Raw genomic sequence first — 20,181 nt, forward strand, 5'->3', positions numbered from 1 at the left:
TGGAGGACTCCTGGGGTCCCAGGGATTGGGGAGGGCTGTGGGGGTTCCTGGGGGGTCCCCAGGGCACAGGAGAGATGCAGGGGGGGCCCTGGGCTTAGGGAGGGCTGGGGGGGGGGGTCCCTAGGTTGGGAGGGCTGCGGAAGGTCCCTGGGGGGTCAAAGGGGCACAGAGAGAGCTGTGGGGGTCGCCTGGGGTCCCAGGGGATTGGGGGGCTGTAGCGGGGTCCCAGGGGGGGCCCCCGGGGTGGGGGAGAGATGTGGGGGGGCCCCCGGGGCGCAGGAAGGGATGTGTGGGTCCCCGGGTGGGGGGAGGGACGGGGGGGCCCCGGGGTGCAGGGGGGGCCGCAGGGGTCCCCGGGAGGCGGGGGCGCCGGGGGGGCTCACTTGGGTGTTGCTGAGCCCCAGCCCCCCCAGCTCGGTGGGGATCTGCAGCCCGAAGGCCCCCAGCTCCTTGAGGCCCTGCAGGGTGCCGTCGTCCACAGCGCTCCAGCGCGTCGTTCCGCGCCGGATCGTTCACCTCCTGGGGGGGGGGAAAACGGGAACCGGCCCCGTGGGGGGCTGCGATCGGCCCCGCGGCCCAACGCCAGCCCGCGGCGCCCCCACGCCCCCCCCCCAAACCCACCTCGAAGAAGCGGGCGACCGGCCCCACGAGCTCGCGCAGTGTCTGGGCCTGCTCCTCGCTCAGCACTGCAGAGTCGGGGGGTTAGCGAGGCCAGGGGGCACCGGGACCCCCCCCGGGACCCCCCTGTACCTGAGGGGTAGGGGAAGAGCTGCTCAGTGTTGAGGCGCCCCAGGAACATGCCCACAGCGAAGGACTTCGACTCCTGCCAGCAAGATGAAGGCGTGGGGGGGGGTGGGTGACAGCAGCAGTGGGGGTGTTGGGGCAGTGGAGGGGGGGTCAGGCTGCGCCCCCCCCCCGGGGAGCCCCCCGCAGCCCCCCGCTCACCTCCGGCATGGACGGGCTCTTGGACGCGGCAGGCGCCTCCGTCGCCACTCGGGCTCCCACTTTGTGCAGCACGGCCTGGGGAGAGGCGTGAGAGCACCCGACCCCCCCGGGACCCCCAATCCCCCCCAGGACCCTCAGCCCACCCCGGGGACCCCCAATTCACCCCTGGGGGACCCCTAACCCCCCCCCGAGGCCCTGTAATTCATCCTAGGGACCCCTACCCCCCCAGGGATCCCAGCACCCCCCAGGACCCCCAGCACCCCCCAGGGACCCCCAATTCACCCCTGGGGACCCCAGCACCCCCCCGGGACCCCCAGCACCCCCCCGGGACCCTCAAAATCCTTCCCAGGGACCCCCCCCCTGCTACCAGCCTGCCCGTCACCTTTCCCCAGTTTCCGCCTCGCGCCCTTTGCCCCAGTTTCGGTGCGGCGGGGGGGGGGGAGGATGGGAGGGGAGGAGGAGCCCGGAGACACCAGGACCGGAACGGGACGGGGACCGGGCCGGAGATCGGACACCGAGATCGGGACACCGGGACACCGGAGCGGGACGGCCCCCCCCCCCGTACCTCGGCTTCATGCGTGCTCTGGAGCCGGCGGCCGGTCAGCAGCGGCGGCGGCGGACCGGGCCCCCCCCGCACCTGCGGAGTCGCGGGGGTCAGGGCGGCCGTACCGGGACCCCCCCCCCCCGGGAACCTCCCCGCTGCCGCCCCCCGGCGCTCACCCCGCCGCCGCCCCGCGCAGCAGCCGCAAGCCCAGCCCGCCCGCCGCCCTCGCTCCCCGCATGGCGCCGCCGCTGTCGCCCCGGGCGCCGCCGCCGCCCCGGTGTCCGCCGGGCCCGCCCCGCCCGCCCCGCCAAGGTCAACGGGGGGGCAGGGCCGGAGCGCGCGAGGCACGCCGGAAACATAGTCCGCCGCGGGGGGAGCGGCCGCTGGCCCCGCCCCGGCACCCCTCCCCCAAAATGGCGCCGCCGCCGCCGCCGGCCGCTGCCCTGCCTCGAGATGGCGCCCGCGCGCCGCTGGGCCGCCGCCAAAATGGCGGCGCGCGGCCTCCCGTCTCCATGGTTACCGCCCCCCCCCCGCGCAGCACGGCGGCGCCGCCTCTTTCGTTTATGTAGCTGTTTATTTTTTATTGATTTTTTTTATATGCAAAAGAGAAAAAAACACAAAGAGGAGCCGGGGCGAGGTACCAGCCAGGGCGGGGGGGGAACCGCTGCGGCCCCCAGCCAGGGGGGAGCATCCGGTTTTCTCTCTTTTTGCTTTTTCATTTCTCATATAAAGTCTATAAAAAACCCTCAAAGATCTTACTACGAAACCAAATCATAATAATAAAAGAGAACAGAACGAAAATGCCGCCCACGCCCCCAGACGGGGGAACGGCCCAAGGGCATTTTGTGTAAGTGGGGGGGCGAGGTATCATGGCCCCCCCAGACGCGGCAGTCACGTGACACGCGTGTGGGGCGGCCCCCACACCGGGGCCCCCCTCGCGCTGCGGCTCGGCGGCGCCCGAAGGCCCCGGCCGAGGCGACCGAGCGCCAGGCCCAGGCGGCCGGGTCGAGGGGCTGGATCGGCTCCTCTGGGGGGGACGAGGCTCAGCGCACGCCCCCACGCCCTCCCCCGCAGCCGGCGGGACCCGAAGGTGAGCGCGGCCGCCCCCTGCACCGTGACGAGCTACGGCGGCTACCCCCCGCCCAGCGGTGGAGCAACCTTCGCCTCCGCTGCCCCCGCAGCCCCCCGCCCCGCCGCCGCCATCGGGGCCGCGGCGGTGCCGCCGGAGCCCGTCGCGCCGCGCTGACGTCACGCGCGCCACCGCCTCCCCCGCCACGTGACCGCGCACCTGCTCCGCCCCGCCTTCCCATGGTCACGTGGTGCGGCGCGCTCCTGCGCCATGCTCCTCCCCCGCCCCGCCCCATGAGGAGCGCGTGACGCCGCCCGTGCGCGATGAGGTCACGCGGGCGGCGCAGGGCGATGGGCGGCCCCCGCCTCGCCGCGCCGGGCAGCGCCCCGGGCCCCCGCGGCGGCCCCGGCCCCGAACAGAGCGACGCGGATCCGGCCCGTACGAACGCAAAAGGCGTCGCGTCGTTTATTTACAGCCGAGGCTCCAGCCGCGCCCGCCAGCTCCAACGCGTTACCGGGCCCGGGGTGGGGGGGGGGCAGCGCCCAGCCCGGCCCCGCCGCCGTGAAACCCCCCCGCGGCGGCTCGGGGGGCAGCGGGGGCTCCCCGCGACCAATGGGTGCGGGAAGAGAAGGGGGGAGAATAAGAGAGTTTAAAAAAATAACACACATGAAAAACGCTTCCCCCTCTATTTACAGCCGAACTTTACACGGGGGGGGCAGCCCCCCCCACCCTCACCCTGCCCACTCAGAGCAGCAGCATCGCCCCAGTCTGGGGGGCACCCGGACGCCTGGGCCCTGGGGGGGGCGGGCAGGGGGTGCCCGGATGCCTGGGCCCCGGGGTCAGGGAGTGCTGGGATTCCTGGCCCTAGAGGTGCCCGAGACGCCTGGGCCCTGGGGGGGGCAGGGGGCGCCCGGACACCTGGGCCCTTGGGGCGCCCGGATGCCTGGGCCCGGGGGGGCACCTAGGGCTCGCCCCCGCCACGGTGGCGCCGCCGCCGGCACCTTGCGGCTGCCGTCTTTGCACTTCTGGCAGTAGAAGATGTCGGGGACGTTGGTCTTCTTGATCTTGCGCAGGAGAGGTGGATCCAGGTGCCGCACTGGTTGCACTCGATCATGGGGCGCCCAGCGAAGGGCTTCTGGCAGTAGCAGGTGATCAGGTCCCAGGAGTCGTCGCCTGTGGGACGGGCACGGTGGAGCCGGGGCCGGGGCTGCGCCGCCGTGGCCCCCCCGCCGCCACGGCCCCTCCCCGCTGCCCCCCGCACTCACCCGACTCCACCATGATGTCCTCGTCCATGACCCGCATCTCGCCCTCGCTGGAGCTGCCGTCGCCGTCGCGGCTGGTCTCGGTGCTGCCGCACTCCTTCCCCTCCCCGCCCCCCTCCAGTTTGCCCCCGGCGCCCGCCGGGTCCCGGGGCTCCGGCGCCCCCCCCCCCACCCCCCGGTCGCCCGTGGGCGGCGGGTCGCAGCCCCCCGGCGAGGGCAGGGCGTCCTCCTCCTCAGAGTCCGTCTCGCTGGGGGACGCCTTCGGCTTGGCCTCGGCCCGCTCCGCCTTTTTCAACTTCCTTTTCTTGCTCTTTTTGATGCGGGAGCGTTTCTCACCCGCCGGGTCCCCCCGGTTCCTCTTGCCGCCCGCCCCCCCCCCGGCACCCCTGGCGCGCCGCCCTCGGCCGCCCGCCGGCTCCGCTTGTCCCTCTTCTTGTTGTTGGCAGCGTCGCCAGGGCCCGGGGCGGCGCGGGGCGCGGGGGCCAGCGCGGCCGGTGGCTTCCCCGGCGGCTCCAGGTCGAAGAGCGAGTCCTTGAGCTTCATCTTCTCCAGCAGGGAACTGTCGGACTTGAGGCGCCGGAAGGCCTTCTTCTTGGAGACTTGGCCTTCTTCACGAAGGTCTCGATGGTGTGCAGGTCCGAGTGCGCCGACTCCCAGCCGTCGCTGTCGGCCGCGCTCTCCGCGCGCAGCGGCGAGTTGGAGCCTGACGGCGTCCAGTCGCTCTCCTGCGGGCACCGGGGCTCAGCGCGGGGGGCCTCCACCGGTCCGGCGTGCCACGCGCGCGCCCCCCCCCACGCGGGCATACAACGCGGAACTACAGCTCCCGTGATGCCCCGCGCGCCGCGGCTGCGCCGCCCGGAACGCCCCGCCGCGGGGCACGCCGGGACTTGCAGTCCTCCGCGCCGCCGGCCGCTAAGATGGGGCTCCGCGGGAGGCGCCGCCGCCGCCCCGGCCCCCGCCGCCCCGGCCCCGCCGCCGCGCTCACCTCCTTGGCGGCGGGATGTAGCCCGCGTAGGCCAGGACGAAGCTGCAGAACTTGTTGAAGTCCTCGATGGTCCGTCGCCGCTTCTCGGGGGGCTGCGGGGCAGCGGCGGTTTAAAGCGGGAGGTGCCCGGCGGCGGCGGCCGGGGCAGGCGGGGGACCGGGTGGGCGATCGGGTTGGGACCGGCACCTCCGCGGGGGGGGGGGGAGGGGGGGGAATCCTGGACCGTCGCCGCCGCCGCCCCCTTCCCGGGCAGGAGCCCCCGGTTCCCCCCCCCCCCACCGCCCCAGTTCCCCTCAACCACCCCCCCAGTTCCTGGTTCCCCCCCAGCCCTATCGGTCCCCCCTGCCGGCTCCCCCCAGCCCCTCCAGCTCCCCCCCCCCCCAGTTTCTCCCGGTTCTCCCCGACCCTCCCCCGGTTACGGTTCCCTTCCCCGGTTCCCCCCCCCTCACCTGCGTCTCCGTCTTCAGGCTCGGGAGCGGGTCTGCAAAACGGGGGGGGTGTGTGTGTGTGTGTGTCACACCGGGGGCCTGGAACCGCGGGAGGAGCTGGCGCGGCCCGGACTCACCGGATCCCCCGATACCGGCACCGGGGCCCCGAACCGGCCCCCGGAAGTGCCCCGGTCCCGAGGCGGCCCCGCCGGCAGCTGAGGGCGTGGCCAGTACCGGACCCCCCCTCCCCGTGCCGGGTCCCCCCCACCCCCGGCCGGGACGGAGCGGTCGCCGGTGCCGGGACCCCCCCGGAGCCCCTCGCCGCCCCCCCCGCCTGTGCCGAGGTCCCCTGCGGTGTCCGCCGCGGCCCCCGGCTCCCCTCCCGGCGGCCCCCGGCTCCCCCCCCCCTCCCGGGACACGCTCCGGTTTCCAGCCCCACTCGGCGCCCCCCCCCCCCGGGGACACGCCGCCGTCCCCGGTGCCGCCCCCTGGCTGCACCCGCCGGTCCCTGCGCCCCCCTCCCCCCGCGACTGCCCCGGGATCCCGCTCTGCCCGGTCCCTCCGCGAGACCGGCCGCGGCCCCCGGTTCCCCCCTCCCCGCCAGTGCCGGACCGGCGCTCTCCCCCCTTCCCCCCCCGCCCGGTCCCCCGGTGCCCTAACTCTGCGCCGGTCCCGGTGCCGCCGGCTTCCCCCCCCCCACTACCCCCCTCCGCCGGGGCCCGCGGCCCCCGGTACCTTCGGGGCCGGGCTCGGCCATGGCGGCGGCCCCGGCGGAGGGGGGTCGAGCGCCCCGGCTCCGTGCGTCTCGCTCCCCGTCCGGTGCCGCCCGACTCCGCTCCCCGCTCGGCTCGCCTCCCCCCTCCCTCCCCCCGCGCCGGCCGCCCCCGCCCTCCCTCCCGCCGCGCGGCACCACGGGATATGCAGTCCGCCGCCGCGGCCCCCCGCCCGCCGCGCCCCGCCGCGGACTACAGCTCCCGGCGCACCCCGTGCCGCGCATGCGCGCCCAGCGCCTCCCACCAGCTGCCGCGGGGTGCGCCGGGAGCTGTAGGCCCCCCCTCGCGCGCCCGCCCCGGCCGGCAAATGGCGGCCGGCCGCGGGGCACGCTGGGAGTTGTAGTCCCGCCCCCCTCCCGCCGCACGCCTGGGCCCCCCCCCGACCCTCCCCCCACAAACGACTCCCCAGGCGGCTCGGCAGTTCCGTCGTGTTTATTAAGCCCGGGGCCCGCAGGGCCGGGGATACAGGGGGCGCGGGGGAGTCCGGGCGGGCGCGGGGCCGGGGCCAGGGCCGGGGGGGGGCTCACGCCCCGTACACGCTCTCGTCGCTGTAAGCGATGTACAGGAAGAAATCCTCTTCGTGGTGCTCTGCGGGGGGGGGGGGGGGAACAGCGCTGGTGGGGGGAGCGGCACCCCTGGCCCCCCCGACCGCCCGCCGGGGCCGCCAGCACCCCCCCTCGCCGTGTGTGTATATACATATAGATATAGATATAGCCCCCCCAGGGCACCCTCGGCTGCTGCCCACTCCCGGCCCCACAGCCCCCCCCCGGTTACAGCCCCCCCCTCCGTGGGCACATCCCTGCCCCAGGGCAGCCGCCCCCCCCCAATCGGGGACCCCCGTGGCCCCCCGAGCGCTGCCCCCCACCCACTGTGACCCCCCCACACCTGGTAGAGCTGCCCCATGGTGGCGCTGGTGGGGGGATGACGTTGTTGACGAAGAAGAAGAGCGCGTCCTCGGCCCGCAAGTGGATGCGCTTCCGATGAGGAAGTAAAACTGCCCGACTGCGGGGGGAGACACGGGGAGGGGGGATCAGACCGGGCCCCACCGGGGGGGATCCCACCGGGGGGGGCCCCCCGCTCCCCGCTCACCTGTCAGGTCTGAGGGCACCAGGTATTTCTTTTTGTCCAGGTCCCCTATCCGCGCTTTGGGGCCTTTTCCACGATGACCTGCGGGAGGGCGGCAGCGTCACCCGCCGCCCCGTGGGGGGGGGGGAGGAGGAGGGGACACGGCACCGGGGGGCACCGGGGCGGGGGGGGGGGGGCTCACCGGGACGCGGTCCGGGTATTTCTTGCGGATCTTCTCGCCCTCGCAGCGGCGCTTCTCGAAGGGGTGCTCCTCCTTGTACAGGAACTTCATGGCGGCGCCGGGCCGGGCCGCGACGGCGACCGGGACCGGGACCGGACGGTGCGTGCGCGGCGCACGGATACGACCCCGCCCCTCCCCCCCGCCGGCGCCTCGGCCACTTCCCGATCCGCCGCCCCGCCCCCGCCGCCGCCACGCCACTAGCGCAGCGCCGCCCGCCCCGGTACGCGCTCAGCGCAACGCTCGCCCGCACCACGGAGCGGCGGCTGCGCCGCGCAAAGAGCGTAACGCCCCGCGGGAATGGCGCCCGCCGCGCGCGCCCGGCTCCGCGCCCTGCGCTGCTTGCGTAAGCGCTGCTTCCGCCCCTGCTCCGCTCCCGCAGCACGTCGCTACGGCAACGGCGTAATCGCGCGGGCTGCGCCCGGCGCCTACGCAGCCTGCGTACGCTGGCGGAGCAGCGTGGGCGTTACGCAGTTGGCGTAAGGCGCCAGCCAGCGCCGCGGCCCGGGGGGTCCCCCTCGAGGCCCCGCGGCGGTTGCCGGTGCCGGGCGCCCGGCTGCGCCCCCGGACCGCGGGAGCCGCCCCGCCCCCGCTGCGCCCCGCCGGGATTCACGACGCGGCCGCGGTTGCGCAAGCCGCGCCGCTGCGTGGCAGGCCGGCACCAAAACAAAGTAGTGCGGGCGGGGCGGGGGCGGCCCCGGGGCAGAGCCGCGGCGGGGGGGGGGGGGGGGGGGGGGGAGGAAGACAGCGCGGAAGGATCCACCGCGGCCGCTGCGTAGCGCGGCTGTCATGTGACTGACGTCACCGCAGGGGGTCACGTGCCGGGATCAAGCAGGGCGGGGAGGGCGGAGCGCGACGTAAACATTGGTGCCACGTGACCGGCGGAACCAATGGGAGGCGAGAGTGGGGCGGGAGGGGAACACGGACAGAACCAGGGCCAGACCAAGGGGGGGGGGGGCAAGGACAGAACCACGGCTGGACCCAAGGGGGGGGCAAGGACAGAACCACAGCCAGATGAAAAGGGGGGGGAAGCAAGGACAGAACCACAGCTGGACTGAAGGGGGGGCAAGGACGGAACCACGGCCGGACGAAAAGGGGGGGAGCAAAGATGACCGGAATCACAAGATTGGGGGGGGGGGGCAGAGCAGCCCCCACCAGCCCAGAGAGCTGCTCCTGCCCCCCCGCAGGACCCAGGCATCCAGGCAGAAAGGCTCCGGCGGCTCCCACTGCGGCTGCCGGACGAGGGAGTCGCCCGGAGCCTCCGGCCCGCAGCAGTGGCGGGGAGGGAAGACAAACTCCCCCCCAGCGACAGAAAGGGACGAAGACGCTGCACGTGGGACCAAGGTCTTTTAAAAATAAGAGGCCGGGGCCAGCATTGCCCGTGCGTCCATGTCCGTGCGTCCGGCCGGGAGGGGGGCGCGCGGGCGGCGCTCTCGTTAGCCCCTGCTTCGTCCGCGCCGAGCGGGCTCCGCCGTTCCAGGCACGCAGCGTTCACGCTCCTCCCTGCGGGGGGAAGCTCCGCCCCCTCCTGCAGGCTCCACCCCCGCACGGGGCCGGCAAGGGGGGGGTCAGGCCGGGCTGGGCCCGTCCGCGGCGCGGCGGCAGGGGCTGCCGTCACCACAGCCGGTGCTGGTGCAGGTTGCGGCTCAGGACTGAGCGGACATCGGCGGTGAACCTGCGGGGGGAGCGGGGGGGTGTCAGAGCAGGGCCCAGGCGTCAGGCCGCCCCCCCCAGCCCCCCCACGCTGCCCCTCACCTCAAGGCGTCCAGCATGGGCAGCAAGTTGAGCAGCGCCGTGTCGCTGGGGTCGCTGAACCACGACTTGATGGGGATGGCGTTATCTGCGGGGGAACGGTGAGTGGGGGCCGGCTCGGAAACCTGGGCCCCACCTGGTGGGGGGGAGGGCAGGGGAGCCCCGGACACCTGGGCCCTACCTGGGTGGCTCCTGTAGGCCCCCGGGGAGTTGTCGAGGATGACGATGCTGGAGAGGTCGCTGTGCACCACCGACAGGTCCTTGATGTAGCTGCCCAGCTCCAGGGTGCAGTGCTGCCGCCAGGGGGGTGGGGGGCTCAGACCCCGCCCCCAGCACTGGCCCCGCCCCAGGACCACCCCCATTAGCCACACCCCATGGGGTCACCCAGCTTGGCTCCGCCCTGAGGCCTGAGCTGCCACCGCCCCCCCAGCCCAGATCCCGCCCCCCACAACAGCTGCCCAGGCCTGCAGGGAAGCCCCGCCCCTGCCCAAGCCCCACCCCATTAGCCACACCCCTTGGAGATCACCCAGCTTGGCCCCACCCCCAGCCCCATCTGTCTCCGCCCCCAGCCCCACTCCCACCTCCCATAGCAGCTGCCCAGGCCTGCAGAGAAGTCCCACCCCCTGCCCCAATTAGCCCCACCCCTCTGATCTCACCCAGTGTGGCCCCACCCCCATTAGCCTCACCCTCTATGGCCTCACCCAGCTTGGCCCCGCCCCCAGCCCAGCTCCTGCCCCCCAGCAGCAGCTGCCCAGGCCTGCAGGGAAGCCCCGCCCCTGCCCCAGGCCCCACCCACATTAGCCCCGCCCCATGGCCCCACCCCCACCTGCCGGTAGTAGCGCCGGTTGAGGATGCTGCGGTTGTTGTCCAGCTTGTCGGCCACGGCGGAGCCGTAGATCTCCATGCTGGCCGTGAACACCACCAGCTCGTACCACTGGCTCACCTGGGGGCGGCGGGGGGGGGCGCTGGGGCAGCGGCGGGGCCCGGGGGGGCCACGCCGGCGGCCGGGGGGGCGGGGGGGGCCCCGGGGGGCTCCGGCACTCACCACCTCCAGGAAGAAGTCCACGTGGGGTCTCTTATGTACAAAAAAACGGACGGGGTGTTTGTCGATGACGACCTGGGGGGTGTACGGCAGCGTGAGCGGGGGGCGCCAGGCCCGCGCAGGGTCCCGATGCCCGGGAGGCCCCTCGCCGTGCTCCCCCCGTCCCCACCGGGCCCCCGACCTTGAGGATGAAGTCAGGGGGAGTCCCTGGGCGCACGGTGGGCCGCAGCACGCCGTCGTGGTGGGAGTGGATCAGGGTCTCGTCCAGGTCCAGCACCAGGATCTTCCGCTTCACCTGGTCTGTGGGGGATCAGGAGGTGTTGGGGGGGGCGCCAACCCCCCCCCGACTTGGGGAGCCCCCGAACGGGGTCCAGGAGCCCCTTCCCCTCCCCGGCACTCACTGAGGCGGTTGCGGGAGACGGGGGACAGTGGCAGCACATCGTAACGCACTGTCTGGTACTGGATCACCTGCGAGAGGGGCCGGGGGGGGCGTCAGGGGGGTGGGGGGGCCATCCGCTGCACCTGCAACCCCCCCGGCCACTGGGACCCCCGCAGGCTGCTGCGGGACGGACAGATGCGTCCCCTGCGTGGGCCCTGGCGTCCGACTCCCCTCCGCAAGCCCAGAATAGCCATGGCCACGGGGGGGGGAACGACCAGATTTCCCCCCCCCCGGCTAAATCAGTCCTCTCACCTGCTGCTCCTCGTCAGGCCGCCCGCTCCCGGACACCGGGGCCCCGGCATGCACGGGGGGCCCCCCCCCGGCGAAGGGGCACCCGCCAGTCCCCAAACACCCCCCACGGCAGCTCCCACCCCTCGGGGCCAGTCCTGGCCCCCCCCGGGCCGATCCCAGGGCCCCGAGGACCCTCCTGCCCGTGCCCCCCCCCCGCCCAGGGGGGATCCCGGTGCCCCCGGGCCGTGTCCGCCTCCCCGGCCGGTCCCGGTACTCACAGCCCTGCCCCGACCCCATCCCATCCCGTCCCGGTACTCACGGCGCGGCCCGGCCCCGGCCCCATCCCGGCCCGTCCCGGTACTCACGGTGCGGCCCGGCCCCATCCCGTCCCGGCCCGGCCCGGTACTCACGGTGCGGACCTGCCGCCGCAGCATGTACAGCAGGAAGCTCCAGAGCTTGGTGGCGAAGGCCACGAAGGTGCGGAGCCCCAGCAGACACTGGGTCCGCATCATCCCGGCCCCGCCGCCGCCGCCGCCCCCCGCCCGGCCCAGCTCCGCCAGCTTCGGCAAGGGCCCCGCCGGCGGCGGCGGCCGCGGGGCTGCGCTGCGGCGGCCGCGGGGCCCCCGCGCCCGCCCGGGCCGCCCGCGGGGCTCCGGCGCCCGCTGAGCGCGGCCGCTACCGGGGCGCGTCCCCGGCGCCGCCCGCCGCCATCGCGCCCCCGCCCCTCCCCTCCCACCGCGGCCGCCGCTCGCCGCTCGCCGCCGGCGGATTCACTTCCGGCTCAAGCGCTTCCGGGGCGCGGGGCGCGGCGCCAAAGGCGGCCGCGAGGGGCGGGACGGGGGAGGAAGAGGGAGGGTGCCGCTGCCCCGCCCCCGAAAGTGCGCATGCGCAACCGGCCGAGGGGCGCCGGGGCGAGGCCCCGGCTCGCCGGAGGGGCGGGACCCCCCTCGGGGGCGTGTCCGCCAGCAGGACCGGCGGTGACGTCACGAGAGGCGGTCAATGGAAATTAGAAGGCGTGGCCACGGCGATGGGGGCGTGGCCTGACCCTCCCGGGGTGGGGGCGGGCAGGTCCCGACTCACCCCAGAAGCAGCAGCGGCTCCCAGGCAGGGGGCCCAGGTGTCCGGGCCCTTCCCCACCCCCCCGCAGGGACCCAGGCGTCCTGCTTCCCCCCCACACACCCCCCCAGGCTCCTGGGTGCCCCCCCCTCAAAGGACCCAGGTGTCCGGGCCTCCCCCCCCCCCCAGGGACCCAGGCGTCCGGGACCCTCCCCCAGACCCCCCCAGGCATCTGGGCCCCCCCAAAGGAGCACGCGTGGGCGAGAGGCAGTCGGTGGTTTATTGGGGACCCCCCGTACCCCCCCGCCCCCCCCACAGCTGGAGGAGGGCGGGGGGGGGTCACACATCCAGGTCGTCGTCTGGGTCCTCCGGGTCTGGACCGTCGGGGTCCTCTGGGGCGGCTGGGAGGGTCCCTGGCGTCTGGAGCAGGGCCGACTGCCTGGGGGGGGGCAGTAGGTGAGGGGGGGCTGCGGGCCCCCCTTGCCCCCCCCAGATCCCCCCCTGCTTACTTGTGGGCGCTGAAGGCGTAGGGGGGGAGCACGGCCGCCCGGGCCGCCCGCTCGGCCGCCGACAGCCGCAGGCTGAAGGTCAGGGGAGCCAGGGGGGCCTGGGGTGGAGGGAGGCCCCCCCGGGGGGCCCCGGCGTCCGGCCCCCCCCCCGCGGGGGGGCTCCCCGGCACGTCCCCCAGCGCCTGCAGGCTGCCGTCGGGCAGGAGGCAGAAATATTCATCCTGGGGGGGGGGAAAAGGGGCGGCCGTGAGCCGGGGTGAGGGGTGCCAGGACCCCCTCCCGCTCCTCCCCCCCCCGCACCCACCTTGGTGGTGAGCGCCCCCCCCCGGGAGCGGCTGAGGATGGCGGCGCGGCGGGGGCCAGCGGCGAGGGGGGGCACCGGTCCCGGGGCCACCACGGCCCCCGCCTGGGCCGCCAGCGCTGCCACCAGCCCCGGCGGGTGCAGGTCGCCGTGCAGCAGGGCCACCAGGCGGGTCGCCGGGCCTGGGGGGGGGAAATGTGAGGGGGGGCCCAGGCATCCGGGGAGCCCAGGCATCTGAGGTGGGGCCCAGGCATCCGGGGGGGGGCCCAGGCGTCCAGGGAGCCCAGGTGTCGGGGGGGGGGGAACAGGGGACCCAAGTGTCCGGGGGGCCCCAGGCCTCCGGGGGGGACCCAGGTGTCTGGGGAGGGACGCAGGTGTCCCGAGGGGACCCAGGTGTCCTGATGGGGATCCAGTCATCTCAGGGAAGGGCCCAGGCGTCCAGGGGAGGGCACAGGCATTGGGGGGAGCCCAGGCGTCCCGGGAAAGGGCCTAGGCATCCTGGGAGGGTCCCAGGCGTTGGGAGGGGGCCCCAGGTGTCCCAAGGGGACCCAGGTGTCCTGAGGGGGGCCCAGGCCTTTTGGGGAAGGGCCCAGGCGTCCAGGGGACCCACCTGTGCCGCGGGGGGACGCAGCAGGGCCCGCAAGGCTTGGCAGAGCTGGGGGGGGGGCAGGCGCAGCAGCAGCCAGCTCAGCGAGTCCAGCAGCAGCGTCAGGGGCCCCCCCGGGAGCCCCCGCGGCCCCCGTGGCCCCGCGAAGTCACCTGCCCGGACGCCGGGGCCCTCGTCGCTCCAGCCCAGCGGGTCGCTGAAGCCGTCCCGGTAGAGCAGCCTGCGGGGGGGGAAGGGGGGGGTTAGCGCCAGCCCCATGGCACCCCACGGTGCGGGGGCGGGACACGGGGGGGGGGACACAGACTCACCGGGCGCCGACATCGGGGCTCAGCCCGGCCCCGAACTGCTCCGGGGAGATGTCGAAGGGCACCACGAGGACGCGCTCACCCCTGCGGCGCCGTGGTCAGCGGGGCGCCCCACGGCCGGGCCCCACGGCCGAGCCCCCCCGCACCCCCCCCTCACCTCTGCACTGCCGCTGTCGCAAAGGCCTGGAGCAGGCTGCGGCCCTCACACGCGGCGCTGTCTGGGGGCAGGCGAGCTGTGCTGCTGCTGCCCCACGGCTCCCCAGAGCCCCCTGGTGCCCCCCACCCTGGCCCACGGCACCCCCCCACCCTGCCCCATGGAGCCCCAGAGCCCCACCGTGCCCCAGAACCCTACAGCACCCCACACCCTGCCCCATGGTACCCCGAGCCCTACAGCACCCCCCACCCTGCCCCATAGCCCCACGGCGCCCCACAGCACCCTGCAGTCCCTCCATGGCACCCCCCACCTTGCCCCATGGTACCCCGGGGCCCCACAGCACCTCTCACCCTGCCCTGCGGTACCCGGAGCCCCACAGCGCCCCCCACCCTGCCCCATGGCACCCCAAAGCCCCACAGCACCCCGCAGCCTCCCCTATGGCACCCCCCACCCTGCCCCATGGTACCCCGGGGCCCCACAGCACCCCTCACCCTGACCCGCGGTACCCCGAGCCCCACAGCGCCCCCCACCCTGCCCCATGGCACCCCAAAGTCCCCCAGCACCCCCCACCCTGACCCATGGCACCCCAAAGCCCCACAGCACCCCGCAGCCTCCCTATGGCACCCCCCACCCTGCCCCATGGTACCCCGGGTCCCCACAGCGCCCCCCACCCTGCCCCATGGCACCCCAAAGCCCCACAGCACCCCGCAGCCTCCCTATGGCACCCCCCACCCTGCCCCATGGTACCCCGGGGCCCTACAGCACCCCCCACCCTGCCCCACAGCGCCCCACAGCCCCTCCATGGCACCCCCCACCTTGCCCCATGGCACCCCGGGGCCCCACAGCACCTCTCACCCTGCCCCGCGGTACCCCGAGCCCCACAGCGCCCCCCACCCTGCCCATGGCACCCGAAAGTCCCCCAGCACCCCGCAGCCTCCCCTATGGCACCCCCCACCCTGCCCCCGGCCCCGCCGCACCCCGCACGAGCACCAGCCCCTCCGCGCCGCCCGCCACCAGCTCCGCCAGCATCGCCGAGCCGCCGGCGCCTCCGTGACGTCACCGTACGGCGGCCGAGCAGCCCCCTCAGCTCCGCCCGCCACCAGCTCCTCCCGATGACGTCACTGTACGGCACAGGAGCGCCAGGGACGGGGCCCCACGAGGGCGCCGCCATCTTGGCAACGGACGGCCGCGGGCGGGGGGGGGAGGTCGCCGTTTTTGTGCCAAAAAAAAAGAGAAATCGGGGTTTGGAGGCGGGAGAGGAGCCCGGCAGGAGAGCGGCCGCCTCCCCGGGAGCCAGCAGCGAGTCGTGGCTGCGCCCCGAGGGCCGCCAGGCAGCGGGAGAAGAGGTCAAACACACAAAACGCTCGAAAAATAGGCAAAAAAGGGTTGAAAACACAGAAAACGCCTTTATTTGGGTGCAAAGGGGGCTCAGACATACTCGCGGCTGCTGGGGGGCCGGGCGGCCTTGCCGCGGGGGTAGGGCGCCCCCCCGCGCGCCCCCGCCGGGCAGGAGCAGGCCAGCAGTGACCCCCCCAGCAGTGCCAGCGCCGACCCGGCCCAGCCCACGAAGATGGCGGAGCCAAACTCGTACCTGGGGGGGGGGGGGAAAAGGGCATCAGGGGCCACCGCCGCCACCGCGGGGCCACCACTGCCAACCACGGGGCCACCATTGCCCTCCCTGGGGCCACCACTGCCACTGCCGGGGCCACCGCTGCAGCCACAACTGCCATCCTGGGGCCACTGCCACCATCCCTGAGCCATCACCCTCGTCCCCAGGGCCACCACTGTGACTGCCGGGACCACCGCCACCATCCTTGGGGCCACCGCTGCCCTCCCTGGAGCCACCGCTGCCAACCACGGGGCCACCATCGCCCTCCCTGGGGCCACCGCTGCCACTGCCAGGGCCACCGCTGCGGCCACAACTGCCATCCTGGGGCCACCGCCACCATCCCTGAGCCATCACCCTCATCCCCAGGGCCACCACTGCAACCGCTGGGGCCATCACCGCCATCCCCAGGGCCACCACTGCCCTCCCTCGGGCCACTGCCGCCACTCCCAGGGCCATCCCTGCCATTCTGGGGCCACCGCTGCTATCATGAGGCCACCTCTGTCATGCCTGGGGCCACCAATGCCACCTCTGGGCCATCACTGCCAACCACGGGGCCACTGCCGCCCTCCCTGGGGCCACCACTGCCATCCCTGGGGCCACCACTGCCATCATGGGGATGACTGCTGCCATGCCTGGGACCACCAGTGCCATCTCCGGGCCATCACTATCCTCCATGGGGCCACCACTGCCACTGCTGGGGCCGCCACCGCCATCACGGGGACGACCGCCACCCTCCCTGGGGCCACCACCGCCAACCACGGGGCCACCGCCACCATCCTGGGACCAGCGCTGCCCCCCCGGGGGCCCCTTCCCGCCCCCTGGCTGCCCCTCACTTGAGGTTGACGGGCACGGTGGGGTTGTAGAAGTCGGAGACGATCTGGTGGCCGTACCAGGAGCAGGTGACGAGCGCGGCCAGACCTGCCGGGGCACAGGGAGACCCTCAGAGCCGCGGACCCGCCGGGGCGCCACCCGGCGCCCGTCCCCACAGCCCCCCGCCACTCACCGGCCACGATGAAGATGACGCCGCCGGCCACGGCGATCCGCGCCTTCTGCACCTTGTCGTCGCCGCCGCAGCGGGTGCACTTCATGCCCATGGTGGAGACGGCGATGCCCAGGACGCCCAGCACCGCCGCCACCACCATGAGGGCCCGCGTGGCCTGCAGGGCGCCTGGGGGGGCGGCGGGTGAGCGCGGGCGCCCAGCCCCACGGCGCCCCTGTGCCGACCCCACACTGCCCCCACGGTTTATGGCCCCAGGGCCGGGCGCTGGCGCCCGGACTTTGGCCCTTTTCCGAGGCGCCGGGCAGGAAACGCGGCCCGCGGGGAGGGAGCGGCGCCAGGGAAGCAGCCCGGCAATTAGCGCCGGCCTCGTTAGCAGCAGCCAGTGTCGCAATTAGCAGGAACTTGCAATTAGCAGGAGCTTGCAATTAGCAGGGAGAATCTGCTGCCCCGGGGCATGTGCAGCGCAGCACGCGCCCTGCACGGACACCTGGGCCCCCCCAACAACACCTGGGTCCCCCGAGGGGCAGCAGGGCCGTGGGCAGCCCCGGACGCCTGGGTCCCCCCGGATGCCTGGGTCCCCCAGCAGGTGTTGGGGCCGTGGGGCAGCCCCGGACGCCTGGGTCCCCCCGGATGCCTGGGTCCCCCAGCGGGTGTTGGGGCTGTGGGGCAGCCCCGGACGCCTGGGTCCCCCCGGATGCCTGGGTCCCCCAGCGGGTGCCGGGGCCGTGGGGCAGCCCCGGACGCCTGGGTCCCCCAGCGGGTGCCGGGGCCGTGGGGCAGCCCCGGACGCCTGGGTCCCGGCGCCGCCCCAGCTCCCGGACGCGCCCCATGGCCTCGCCCTGTGCGGGGGGACTTTGGCCCCAGCCCCACGGCGCGGGACCCACCCCAACGGCTGCTCCCCGGTGACTCACGGGCTCCCCCCACCTGGCCAAAGGCGCCGAGTTTCAGCGAAACCGAAGGCAGGGCCCGGCCCTCCCGGACGCCTGGGCTCCCTCCCCAGCCAAGGCAGGGCCTGGATGCCTGGGCCCCCCGGGTGGCTGGGGGTGGGGGGAGGATGCCGGATCCGGGAGCCCCTCCCGCACCGGGAAACGGCCCGGGGGATTTTCGGCCGCCTCCAGGGCCCCGGACGCCTGGGCTCCCCCCTCGGCTCCGCTCCACCACCCCCGGGCTGGGGGAGAACCCAGGCGTCCGGGGAGCCCCAGGGGACCCAGGCGTCCGGGGAGCCCTGCTCCGCGCCGCCACTGCCCTCCCAGCGGGCCCAGGAGTCCGGGTGCCCTGCTGACCCCTGCGGTTTGGCTCCCGCTGTCAAAGCCGATAAGGCGATAGCGGGTCCGTGTCCCGCTGCCGGCCCGGCCCGGTGAGGGCCCAGGCGTCCGGGCTGCCTCCCCTCCCCCCCCCGAGCCCCCCTGCGCCCTTCCAGAGGGCCCAGGTGTCCGGGGAAGTCCCCCCTCCCCCCAACCGGCCCGGCCGGTCGCTCAGGTCTGCCTGGCCCCACCCGGGGCTGGCGGAGCCCAGACAAAGCCAAAACCTCCGCTTCCTGCCCCAAAAGCCTGCTTTCTGCCCCCAAACCTCGGTTCCTGCCCCAAAACCTTGATTCATGCCCCAAAACTGCCCTGTTCCTGCCCCCAAACTCCCTATTTGTGCCTCCAAACACTGCTTCCTGCCCCAAAACCCTGGTTTCTGCCCCCAACACCCCATCTCCTGCCCAAAACCCCATCTCCTGCCCCCCAAACCCCCCTATTTGTGCTCCCAAACACTGCTTCCTGCCCCCAACCCCTCCGGTTCCTGCCCCCAAAACCCCCTGGTTCCTGCCCCGGCTCCTGCCCCCCAACTCCTCCTGGTTTCTGCCCCCCCCACTTCCTGCCCCCCAAACCTCCCTGTTCCTGCCCCCAACCCCCCCCTCGCTCCTGCCCCAAAACCTTCTGGTTCCTGCCCTCTAATTCCCCCCGCTCCTGCCCCCTAACCCCTCTTGCTCCTGCCCCCTAACCCCCCCGCTCCTGCCCCCTAACCCCTCTCGCTCCTGCCCCCAAAACCCCCCCAGCTCCTGCTCCCAAAACCTGCCCCGCTCCTGCTCCCTAACCGCTCTTGCTCCTGCCCCCAAAACCCCCCTCGCTCCTGCCCCCCAACTCCTCCTGCTCCTGCTCCCTAACCCCTCTCGCTCCTGCCCCCTAACCCCCCCAGCTCCTGGCCCCAAAACCCCTCTCGCTCCTGCCCCCTAGCCCCCCCAGCTCCTGCCCCCAAAACCCCTCTCGCTCCTGCTCCCTAACCCCTCTCACTCCTGCCCCCCAACCCCCCCTCGCTCCCGCCCCCCACCCCCCCCCCGCTCCCGCCCCGGCTCACCGGAGAGACTGAGCAGCGAGTCGTAGACCTTGCACTGGATCTGCCCGGTGCTCTGCGACACGCACGACATCCAGAGCCCCTTGTACATGGCCACGGCCGTGATGATGCTGTCGCCGGCGTAGGACGACATCTGCCACTGGGGCAGCGCGGTGGCCACCAGCATGGCGAGCCAGCCGGCCACCGCCAGCCCGAAGCCCAGCAGCTGCAGCCCCGCGTTGGCCATGGCCCCGGCGGCGGGGGCACCGGGCGCCGAGGCGGGCGGCCGCGAGCCCTGTGGCGAGAGCGGGGGTTCGCCGGGGGTCCGCGTCCGCGCTGCGGGCAGACGGCGAGGCCCCGGCCCGGCCGGGGGGCGGGAGGGGGGCAGACGACGCACCTTGCCCGCGGGAGACCTGGGCCTGGCGGAGCCGGGGGCGATGCGGGGGCCGGGGGCGAGCGCGCGGCGGGGAGGTGGTGGCTCCCGGTCCCAGTCCTGGTTCGGCGGTCCGGCGGGTGGCGGCGGCCGAGTGCAGCGGGAGCGCCCCAGCAGGTGCGCGCACCTGTATATAGGGGCCGGGCTGCGCCTGACGTCAGCGGGGCGGCGCCGGCGGGGTCCCGCGGCCCTGGGCACCGGCTGCGCCGCCGCCGAGCTGAGCGTCTGTCCGGGGGCTGAGCTGTACCCTGTACCCCCCGCTGGGACCCCTCGCTGAGCTGTCCACCTGTCCGGTTGTGGGACTGGCACCCCTCGCTGAGCTGCACCCTGTCCCTGCACGCCCAAACGAGCTGCACCCTGTCCCTGCACCCCCAAACGAGCTGCACCCCGTCCCAACACCCCTCAACGAGCTGCACCCTGTCCCCGCACCCCTCAACGAGCTGCACCCCATCCCCGCACCCCCAAACAAGCTGCACCCCGTCCCCGCACCCCCAAACAAGCTGCACCCTGTCCCAACACCCCTCAACGAGCTGCACCCTGTCCCCGCACCCCTCAACGAGCTGCACCCCATCCCCGCACCCCTCAACGAGCTGCACCCTGTCCCCGCACCCCTCAACGAACTGCACCCCATCCCCACACCCCTCAACGAGCTGCACCCCGTCCCGGCACCCCCAAACGAGCTGCACCCCGTCCCCGCACCCCTCAACGAGCTGCACCCTGTCCCTGCACCCCCAAACGAGCTGCACCCCGTCCCAACACCCCTCAACGAGCTGCACCCTGTCCCCGCACCCCTCAACGAGCTGCACCCCGTCCCGGCACCCCCAAACGAGCTGCACCCCGTCCCCGCACCCCTCAACGAGCTGCACCCTGTCCCTGCACCCCCAAACGAGCTGCACCCCGTCCCAACACCCCTCAACGAGCTGCACCCTGTCCCCGCACCCCTCAACGAGCTGCACCCCGTCCCAACACCCCTCAACGAGCTGCACCCCGTCCCCGCACCCCTCAACGAGCTGCACCCTGTCTCCGCACCCCCAAACGAGCTGCACCCCGTCCCAACACCCCTCAACGAGCTGCACCCCGTCCCCGCACCCCTCAACGAGCTGCACTCCGTCCCAACA

General features: G+C 74.4%; 5 protein-coding genes across 5 annotated transcripts; all 5 read right to left on the reverse strand.

Moving 5' to 3' along the window:
* Nucleotides 1-94: 94 nt before the first annotated feature.
* LOC136995208 (very long-chain specific acyl-CoA dehydrogenase, mitochondrial-like) lies at nt 95-1,738 on the reverse strand. Its single transcript, XM_067315027.1, has 7 exons — nt 1,666-1,738; nt 1,511-1,582; nt 946-1,020; nt 751-823; nt 622-686; nt 384-519; nt 95-147 (listed from the first exon to the last, which is right to left on the reverse strand). Exons 3-7 carry the CDS (start codon nt 952-954, stop codon nt 95-97), a joined length of 336 nt encoding a protein of 111 aa, XP_067171128.1. The 5' UTR covers nt 955-1,020; nt 1,511-1,582; nt 1,666-1,738.
* A 1,259-nt stretch (nt 1,739-2,997) lies between these two features.
* Nucleotides 2,998-6,074, reverse strand: PHF23 (PHD finger protein 23). Its single transcript, XM_067315030.1, is given in 8 exon segments — nt 2,998-3,627; nt 3,630-3,731; nt 3,824-4,205; nt 4,208-4,404; nt 4,407-4,542; nt 4,802-4,897; nt 5,255-5,286; nt 5,969-6,074. Coding segments are annotated over 8 exon segments (1,197 nt in total). The 5' UTR covers nt 5,991-6,074; the 3' UTR covers nt 2,998-3,397.
* A 348-nt stretch (nt 6,075-6,422) lies between these two features.
* Nucleotides 6,423-7,899, reverse strand: GABARAP (GABA type A receptor-associated protein). Its single transcript, XM_067315040.1, is given in 7 exon segments — nt 6,423-6,594; nt 6,882-6,929; nt 6,932-6,988; nt 6,991-7,008; nt 7,096-7,158; nt 7,161-7,173; nt 7,274-7,899. Coding segments are annotated over 7 exon segments (354 nt in total). The 5' UTR covers nt 7,364-7,899; the 3' UTR covers nt 6,423-6,529.
* Nucleotides 7,900-8,643: 744 nt separating this feature from the next.
* Nucleotides 8,644-11,370, reverse strand: CTDNEP1 (CTD nuclear envelope phosphatase 1). Its single transcript, XM_067315039.1, has 8 exons — nt 11,184-11,370; nt 10,505-10,571; nt 10,285-10,403; nt 10,107-10,178; nt 9,888-10,004; nt 9,243-9,354; nt 9,065-9,149; nt 8,644-8,984 (listed from the first exon to the last, which is right to left on the reverse strand). The coding sequence occupies exons 1-8, from the start codon at nt 11,283-11,285 to the stop codon at nt 8,924-8,926; spliced, it is 735 nt and encodes a 244-aa protein (XP_067171140.1). The 5' UTR covers nt 11,286-11,370; the 3' UTR covers nt 8,644-8,923.
* A 3,721-nt stretch (nt 11,371-15,091) lies between these two features.
* Nucleotides 15,092-19,392, reverse strand: CLDN7 (claudin 7). Its single transcript, XM_067315031.1, has 5 exons — nt 19,028-19,392; nt 18,655-18,925; nt 16,318-16,482; nt 16,148-16,232; nt 15,092-15,296 (listed from the first exon to the last, which is right to left on the reverse strand). Exons 2-5 carry the CDS (start codon nt 18,875-18,877, stop codon nt 15,134-15,136), a joined length of 636 nt encoding a protein of 211 aa, XP_067171132.1. The 5' UTR covers nt 18,878-18,925; nt 19,028-19,392; the 3' UTR covers nt 15,092-15,133.
* Between the last annotated feature and the right edge of the window lie 789 nt (nt 19,393-20,181).

This window comes from Apteryx mantelli, chromosome 40, assembly GCF_036417845.1.
Source record: "Apteryx mantelli isolate bAptMan1 chromosome 40, bAptMan1.hap1, whole genome shotgun sequence".
Classification (NCBI taxonomy): domain Eukaryota; kingdom Metazoa; phylum Chordata; class Aves; order Apterygiformes; family Apterygidae; genus Apteryx; species Apteryx mantelli.

What these genes read in the sequence shown, in the direction of transcription:
- LOC136995208 (XM_067315027.1), bottom strand. An exon ending in CGGTCGCCCGCTTCTTCGAG is followed by an intron (nt 520 to 621) that starts GTGGGTTTGGGG and finishes CCCCCCCCCCAG; the next exon opens with GAGGTGAACGATCCGGCGCG. An exon ending in TGGGGCTCAGCAACACCCAA is followed by an intron (nt 148 to 383) that starts GTGAGCCCCCCC and finishes TTGACCCCCCAG; the next exon opens with GGACCTTCCGCAGCCCTCCC.
- CTDNEP1 (XM_067315039.1), bottom strand. Translation starts at nt 11,285, where the DNA reads ATGATGCGGACCCAGTGTCTGCTGGGGCTCCGCACCTTCGTGGCCTTC. An exon ending in TGCGGCGGCAGGTCCGCACC is followed by an intron (nt 10,572 to 11,183) that starts GTGAGTACCGGG and finishes CCCCTCTCGCAG; the next exon opens with GTGATCCAGTACCAGACAGT. An exon ending in CCCCTGACTTCATCCTCAAG is followed by an intron (nt 10,179 to 10,284) that starts GTCGGGGGCCCG and finishes TACACCCCCCAG; the next exon opens with GTCGTCATCGACAAACACCC.
- CLDN7 (XM_067315031.1), bottom strand. Translation starts at nt 18,877, where the DNA reads ATGGCCAACGCGGGGCTGCAGCTGCTGGGCTTCGGGCTGGCGGTGGCC. An exon ending in CTCGCTGCTCAGTCTCTCCG is followed by an intron (nt 16,483 to 18,654) that starts GTGAGCCGGGGC and finishes CCGCCCCCCCAG; the next exon opens with GCGCCCTGCAGGCCACGCGG. An exon ending in CGTCATCTTCATCGTGGCCG is followed by an intron (nt 16,233 to 16,317) that starts GTGAGTGGCGGG and finishes GTGCCCCGGCAG; the next exon opens with GTCTGGCCGCGCTCGTCACC.